This window comes from Bos indicus, chromosome 26, assembly GCF_029378745.1.
Source record: "Bos indicus isolate NIAB-ARS_2022 breed Sahiwal x Tharparkar chromosome 26, NIAB-ARS_B.indTharparkar_mat_pri_1.0, whole genome shotgun sequence".
Taxonomy (NCBI): Eukaryota; Metazoa; Chordata; class Mammalia; order Artiodactyla; family Bovidae; genus Bos; species Bos indicus.
The window spans coordinates 22,409,452-22,417,589 of NC_091785.1; the positions used below are offsets into that span (position 1 = coordinate 22,409,452).

An 8,138-nucleotide genomic window follows, 5' to 3' on the forward strand; every position below is an offset into this window, starting at 1 on the left:
AGGACCCACTCTCCAACACACGTTTTTAATTCAATTAAATAAATATTTCAGTCATTTAATAGCAACTAGTATACAACCAGGAGAAGGCAATGGCACCCCACTCCAGTACTCTTGCCCGGAAAATCCCATGGATGGAGGAGCCTGGTAGGCTGCAGTCCATGGGGTTGCTGAGGGTCGGACATGACTGAGCGACTTCACTTTCACTTTTCACTTTCATGCATTGAAGAAGGAAATGGCAACCCACTCCAGTGTTCTAGCCTGGAGAATCCCAGGGACGGGGGAGCCTGGTGGCCTGCCGTCTCTGGGGTCGCACAGAGTCGGACATGACTGAAGTGACTTAGCAGCAGCAGCAGCAGCAGTATACAACCATCCTCTACTGACACCTGCTCTTGAAAGACCTGACCTAAAGTTCCAGTCCCTTTCCTCTCTGCCCCCACCTAGGGGTACAGTGGAGCCCGACAGTCTAGCAGTCTTGCCCTGCAGCTGCTGGGGTCCCAGGAGTGCCTCTGAGGAATGAGAAAAGGCCCCCCACCCTCAGGAAACCCCCCGCCGCCAGAATCCCAGTCTAGGCCACTCACCAGCCTAGGTGAGAGTGAAGAAGTCAGACACCACAGCTGAGTGGAATACAAAAATAGAGCCTCTCTTTTGTTTAAAAAAAAAACAAAACAACAACAGAAAAAAACCCAACAGCAAACAATTATCCACAACTAGAGCCCGGGGCTCTCCCGGCTCCTCCCCAGCCTTCAGTAGCGCAGACCTCCTCCTGCAAAGAGGAAGCCTGGGCGGGGAGCGGCGGGGAGGGGCCGGCAGGGCCTATCGGGGCTCAGGGGCCCAAGTCCTCTGGCTGCCGCGCAGGCTGCGCGTGAAGGGCGGGTAGTTGAGGAACTCGAAGCGCAGGCTCTGCTCGGTGGTGTGGTGGCCGCGGGGCAGCCGCTTCATGAAGTGGACTTCGCGCTGGTGCTGCCGGGTCTTGGAGCCCTTGCGGGGTCGGCCTTTGCGCGTGAAAGCCATGTACCAGCCCTCGTACTTGGCGTTCTGCAGGGCCGTGTAATTGTTCTCCAGCACGATCTCCGTGAACACGCAGTCCTTGCCTTTGCCGTTGCTCTGCAGGGTGGGGGGCAGACACGGTGTCACCCGGCTCTGTCCGGAGCCCCCTCCCATCCTAGGCAGAGGGCAGGCGGCCCCAGACAGCAGGTGGGCACCCCAGCAGATGGCAGGGTGGGCACCCGCTCTCTAATCCCTCACAACTCACAGCCCACCCGGCAACTTCCTGTCCTCCTGGGTAGCAGTGACACATGGCTGTCTACAGAGGGGCTGGGCCCCAACACAGAGGGGCAGAGAGGGGGCCCAGCCCCTGCCCACCCTGGCCTCCTGCCCACCAGTCTGGCCCAAGCTGCTAGCACCCGTTTCCCCACCTGCCCACCTCAGCCATCTCAGGACGCTAACCTGCAGCCCCAGGGCCACCACCCTATGGGGGAGGGAAGGCTGGTGAGGAGATGCTGAGCCCCGGGCCCCAGAAGCCAGGGAAGCGGGGAGCTCGAGGCTGGAGAGGAGCCGTGACTAATGGGGCCATTTCAGAGCTCGGCTGAGGGGCTGGGCCCTCGGCTTACTGAACATTCCAAATGCTGGTACCATGTAATTGGACATAATAGCAAAGCAATTTGGTGATTTGTTAAAAAGATATATGGAATTTACCGACACCCCCTCCCCAGCCCCTTCCCTAGCCTTCCTTCTTCCTCCTTTGCCTTTATAGCTTTTCATCTCTCAGTTACCTCCTCCCTCACCTCCTCCACCCCCCACCCAATCATTAGGTAACCCCAAGGTGGCCCTCTGCCTCTCTGCCCACTTAGTTGGTATCCTGGAGGAGCTCAGCCAGCCCAGCCTGCTCCCCAGGCCCTAGCCAGTCCCTCCCTTCTTTCTAAGACCTCACCTTGGCAATCAATTTTCCCTTCTTGTTCATGCAGATGTAGAGGCCTGTCTCAGCTCCTCGTACTCGAACCCGGCTCCCGAAGGTGTCTGTCTCCACGATGAGCTTTGCTGTCAGGAAAGGTTGGGGTGGGGTGGGGGTGGTTATTGGCAGCTTCCTGACCTCCAGTGCTCCATGTCCCTACCCCAGCTGGCCCATCCCAGAAGCAGCTGCTCCAAGGGCCAGATGCCCAGGCTGTGGGCTCCAACCACTAATATGCTGTGCAACCCTGGAAAGGTCAAGTCCCCTTTCTGGGCTTCAGGCCCCTAGCCTGGGTTTACAGAGGGGGAATGGATGAGATCATGGTGTCTGAACTGGTTTATGCAGAGGGGTCTTAGAGCCATCAAACTGAAGACCCTTTTTTATAATCAGACAGCAATGATTTTTGTGTTGAGGCTTCAAGTAAAATTTAATTTGACTAGAATTCCACTACCAATCAAAAGATCTATGAGGATTCTTCCAGTTCAAAATAGTATATGCATGTGCCTCACAGGTTATTACAAACATCCAGGTGCAGTGGTGACCTCCACTCCTGAGGTCAAACATAAAAGCACTCTCTCTTGCTTCTGATACCTCGGGTTCCAACCCACAGCCTTGGCCACCCCCCGACACCCTCCACCCCAACCCACTCCACCCCACCCCACATCTTCCACCCTCCACCCCGGCTCTGCTGCAAAGGTGACAGGGATGAGGACAGCTCTCCCTCCACACACAGCCCATGGCTGGCTGCTTTCCTAGAAACTCAGACACCAGCTAGGAGGATACTGTCTCTTCCCCATACTTCCCAGTCACTCCAGACCCCAGCCCCAGTGTTCAGAAGTCAGTAATTCAATAGTCTTTTCTCTTGCACCCCCTCTAGCAGCACTGGGCTTCTTACCCCAGTGAGCAAACACTTTCTGTAGGGGAGGAGAAGAGAAAATCATGTGTGCTTGCCTCTCACTCAAGAGCCAGGAGACAGGGAGCTGAATCCTGTGCCTTCTTACCCCTTCCCTTAGACAGCCAGCTTGCCACAGAAGCCCTGGCCCCTGCCCACTCTCTGTACAACTCCTCCCTTTGAGAGTGAGGACCGACTTAGCTGTTTGGGATGGAACCAAAGGGGCTGGGTCTCCTGCCCTCCCTCCTTCAGCCTTCTCCCTCCTTGACAAAGAAGTCTGGTGACTCCCAGGGCTACCTCCCAGCTTATTCTGACAAGGTGGCACCTTCTCTGACCCTGAAACTAATGGGAGGTGATGGGCACAGGTCAGCAAGGCAGCCCTCACAGCCCAGCCTGTGACTGCCTGCCTCCCTTTGCAGAAGCATAGAGCTGGGACCCAGTAGCCAAGTCCCCAGTCTGGCTCCAAGTCAGCCAGGGAAATGCAGCTGTCACCTCCCCTCCCACCCAGCTCTTCTTGGATCCAGCCAGTCTGCCCATCCCTTTCCTGTTCTGCTTTTCAGGGCAAGGAGCAGCTATTTTTTAAGGGCTAAGAAGGACATCAACTGGAGAAGAGGGGAGTCTGCCAAACAAGGCAGACAGGAATGGAGCCCTCTGTCCCTTCCTGGGACCCATAAGGAAGCCCCTGAGACTTCTCTGCCATTCTCCCCAGATTCTACCTGTCCTGGCTATACACCCTAAGCCTCTGCTCTTGGGCCCTCCAGCTCCTGCTCCTGCCCACCAGGCAGGGACCAGGGAACCTGGGAAGCCTCATATAATTGTAAGAAGAGAAGTGGGCATCAGACTTCTGATGTCTGAAGATGAATCCCCCCATGACCAGCTTAGCGTCTTCTTCGCTCCCCAAACCCGGAGGATGCTGGACCATTTGCTCCAATGGAGCAAACCCAGGAGGAGCCAGGCATTCATTCCCTTTCCTTGGAAGCTGAGAAGGGCAACGAGCAGCCAGTTTGAAGGGACAAAGGGGCGGCAGGCTGGCCCTGCCAGCCCAGCAGGGGAGCTCGGCCACCGGGCAGGCCACCCCCACCCCCACTGCAGAAAGCCCCCACTCTCCTTCCTGGATGGAGCTGGGGAGCTGGGGCGGCAGTTTACAGCGGCTTTCCCGACCGGGCTTTTGGAAAGCTTAACATTTTCAAACCTATTCTTCCACCCCAGTGACAGATTTATCCCAGGAAAATTATGTCTCCTTCTCCAGCTTTGAAGGGAAGTCAGCTACGTCGATGCAGAAAAAATGCAGCGAGACATACTCGATCCCCCAAACTGGCTCGAGAAGAGGAGAAAGTATTCAGGAAATGTTAAAAAAGGTGAAAGTAAGAAGAGTTTTAATCGCTCTGCCAGACGCGGGGGTCTCTCCAGAGATTCATAGAGAACAATCTTGAACCTCTTTTTTAACATTTACAGACTTGCAACTCCTTTCAAACTCCACATCTGAAAAAAAGGCTCGTTCTTTTTCTGTTTTATATCATTCTTCATTTTTCTTCTTAGCTCTTAAAATGCTTCACCTTTTTATTACATTTTAATAGAGTCTTCCCCTCTCCTTTCATGCTTGTTTAACTTGGTCATTATTTAAAGGTTTTTAAACTCACAATAATCGCTCTCTAAAAACAACACCAGCCGCCCAGAGGACTTGCTTTTCTCTTGGTACATCCAGGACTCTGGAAATTGGCCTTGTTTCAAGGCAGGAATATTGAATGTTTTAGAAATCAATCAGTCCTCAGCCTCTCCATCCCACAGTAGCTCCCTGTACTCACCACCCCACCGGGAGCCAGGAGCCCCGCTCTGACCAACCGCCTGGGTTCCTGGACAAGTGAAGTGGGGAAGGCCCCTTTCCTAGCCTAGTCCCCATGTGTAATTGACCCTCCTGATCAAAGTATTTAAGGTTCGCAGTACACCGCCCCCCAAACCTGGGAGAGTTGAGGGGATTTCTCTCCCTTCTCTTTCCCACTCTGCTTTTGTGGGCCCTGGTGACATATCCTCTTTCAAGAGCTTCCCTTAAACCTGGGCCCCCTCCCCCTGAACCCTCTGCCTCTACCTGCAGTGGGGAGGGGTATGAGAGGGGGAGGTGGAAAGGGAGATTCCTGGCTTCATTCATCTGCTGGGCAGGGAAAGGGCACCTATGGGCCAAGTACTCCCCAGGGTCCCTTCCCCAGCCCTCTCTTCTCCAGCTGACCCCCAAGATGCTTTGCCGGCTTAACTCCTTCCCTTCTGAGCTGGGGAGCCTGCAGGCCTCAGCTCAGCGCAGACGCGACTGCTGGGTCCCGTCACAGCAGGCCAGCCTGGGGAGGAGGGGCGCGCCCCGCAGACTACCTTAACCCCAGTGCAGTGTAGCTCCTTACCGAAGGGGTCCCCGTCTTCTGCCATGGCGTTGATGCGCTTGTTGGCCAGGACCTGCACGTGCTTCCCGCTGGTGCGGCTGTAGAGTTGGTAGGTCCGGATGAGACGGCGGCTGAGCTGATCTGTCACCAGGCTCTGCTCCCTCACATGCTGTGTAAAATTAGGTGAGGACTGAACAGTTACCTTTAGGAAATTGAAAAATACACAACACGCCATTATAATGCTACCCTGCCCAGGGGCCCGAGTGGCCCCCATCACCCGGCACCTCCCTCCACTGCCCCAGGCAGCCGGCAGGGGCTGGGGTCCCCCCAACATGCCAGTTCGGACCACCCCCACCCTACCCAAGGAAGTCGGACAGACCCAGTCTAGTATGGATGCGCCCGGGATGGGGAAGGATCTGGACCCACCTGTTGGGAAACACCCTGGGACTCCCGGCCAGCTCGGAACAGGGAAGCGAGCTCCCTGCCCAACGCAGGCCCCCCGCCCGGGCCTTCCTAGAAGAGCAGGGCGCTTTTAAGTCGGGAGGCAGAGCGGCCCGACCCCTGACATTTATAAAGACAAATTCACGGAGCAAATGTTGAGACCACAGAAGACCCGGGCACCTGATCTTTCGGCCAGACCCGCCGCCAAGTCTCCCCAAAGAGCCGCGGAGCGGGTCCCTGAGGCAGTCACCGGACCTCTGACATCGAACGCCCCCTGGCTCCGAATGCCCCCTTCCTCGGCGCGGCCGGGAGTGGCTGCCCGCCGAGTTCCGCAACCACCCCCACCTGGCTGGGAGGCGTGGGAGACAGCGCCGGACTCCGAAACCTCGGGTTCTAGCCGCGCGCCGCTCACAGGCTGTGTGACCTGAGGCCGGCGCTACCTCTCTGGTCCTTAACCCCTCCTCCGGATAGTTAAGGGTTGCAGTTCTAAGATGTTTCCCAGCCCTTCCAGCCCGCCGCGCGGCCGCGGGGTCAGTCCCCTTGCCCCGGCCTGCCCGACCTCGCCCCCCGGCGTGCCCCTCCGGCCCCGGCGCAGTGCGCCTTACCTGGGCTTGGAGGCAGAGAACCAGCAAGTGCAACAGCCTGTGGGAGACAAAAGCGGGCGGGGAGAGAGGGGCGCGGGGTGAGTGGCGGGCGGGCGGGCGGGCGCGCGGCCGGGGGCGCGGGGCGGCGGTACTCACAGGCAGCTCAGCGCCGAGCGGGGGCTGCCCATGGCGCGCGGCCGGGGAGCACGCACAGCCCCGGCGGGATCTCGCCGGCTCGCGGGAGGCAGCGGACCGACGAGCCGAGGGCGGCGGCGGCGGCGGAGCGGGGCTCGAGGGTGGCAGCCCGGGCGATCGGGACGCGGCTCCGCGGGACCCAGGGAATGTCGAGCTCGCCGCGCCGCGCCGAGTGCCTCTGCGCCGCAGCCGGAGCCGTTGGCCGCTGGCTGCTGAGGAGCCGGAGCGGGAGGGAGGGTAACGGGCCGGCAGCGGGGGTGGGTAAGTGGGAAGGGAGGGGGAGGGGTGGGGGCGGGGGGCGCCGCACCGGGCGCGAGGGGGGAGCGCGGGGCGGGCGGCCGGAGCCCGCAGCCCCCGGCTGGGAGCGGGGGCCCGGACGCAGCCCGGGGCGGGGGCGGGGCGGACCGGGGCGGGGCGGTCGGAGGGTCGGGGATTGGGGGTCTGGGTGAGGGGAGGGGTCTGGGGACCCGCTGCAAGGGGCGGGGGCGGCCCGTCTGGGCGCCTCTCCGCATCCCGGACTTGTCCCCTTGCGCGTTCTTGGGGTCCAGGCACGCGGGGATGGGAGCCCATCGGGCCGCCCACCCCGTGGAGTCCCGAGACCCTCTGCTGGGGCTTCCTGGACCCCCCGGGCGCCCGAGTGGGAAGGCGCCCGGTCTCCACCGTGGGACCCGGTCCGCTTAAGCCTCAAGCTAGACAGCGGTTCTCTGAGCCACCTACTGTGTGCTTTGTCTGTCTGGGGCTGCCGCCTGCAAGTAGCCTCTAACTCTGGGGTGAACGGTTGTGCGCTTTCCTCTGGCAGTGCGTGCCTGTGCGACCGGGAGCCGACAACCACTCCCATCTTCCTGCTGAGTACCCTGCCTTGCCGGTCTCTCCTGCATCGTTCAGTCACCAAGAAGGCCCTGAGATCGAGGAACATCTCCTTTCCTGCTTCCTGCTCTCATTATCACCATCACCCCTGCTCCTGTCCGCCCCCCGACCTCCCGCCCCCAACACGCTAGACTGAAGCCTGACCACACCACCCAAAAAGGAGAGAGCCCACCCATACGGAAAACCCCAGTCACTGCCACCACCATGCTCTCCCCAAAGCAGCAGGCAGTGGGCGCAAAATAACCTCAGCTGCTTTTCCTGGGAAAGAGACTTAGATCCAGGTTGCCTAGTCTTTTTCGCTCAGAGTCCCACTATTTGTGCAATGAACAGGTACTTACACACCTACTGTGTGGTAAACTTGGACTGGTGATTTGTCAACCCTGGGGGAGGGGAAAGTATCAAAGAAGGTAGTGAGTTGTCTAAGCCTTTCCCAGCCGCCCATTGCTTCCTCCAGGGGCTTCAGGAACCCGCGAGGTGTGGTGCTTCTTTGAGAGCAGCTTGGGTGGGCAGAGATGCCCTGAGACAGAAAATTCTGGGGAGCAGGTGGAGCCACTGATGCTTTGCCCAGCTGCTGCCCTTGCCCAAGACCTCCCCTGCCCTACTGCCAGCCCCCATGTCCTTGGGGATTGGGCTGGAGGGGCTGGGATGGCCTCAGGAAACCAAGAGACCAGAGGCAGCACAGCCAAGTTCTTCCCCTTTCTCTGTGGCCTGCCTTTCCCACTCCCAGCCATAGTGCTAATACTGAGCAAGGTCTAGATGGGGAAACAGAATCAGGAGACTTGTCCCAAGATCTCATCCCTCCCCAGAGAAGCAGACTCCCTGAGCTCACCTGTTACCCACTT

General features: G+C 59.0%; 1 protein-coding gene across 2 annotated transcripts; it reads right to left on the minus strand.

Moving 5' to 3' along the window:
- Window positions 1–667: 667 nt before the first annotated feature.
- On the minus strand, window positions 668–6,515 carry FGF8 (fibroblast growth factor 8). Of its 2 annotated transcripts, none has more exons than XM_070780402.1 (6): window positions 6,391–6,515; window positions 6,256–6,292; window positions 5,636–5,722; window positions 5,231–5,378; window positions 1,931–2,037; window positions 668–1,104 (listed from the first exon to the last, which is right to left on the minus strand). In XM_070780402.1, exons 1-6 carry the CDS (start codon window positions 6,420–6,422, stop codon window positions 814–816), a joined length of 702 nt encoding a protein of 233 aa, XP_070636503.1. In that variant the 5' UTR covers window positions 6,423–6,515; the 3' UTR covers window positions 668–813. The 2 variants fall into 2 exon arrangements, with proteins under 2 accessions (XP_070636503.1, XP_070636502.1); XM_070780401.1 differs by having other exon boundaries at window positions 5,231–5,411.
- Between the last annotated feature and the right edge of the window lie 1,623 nt (window positions 6,516–8,138).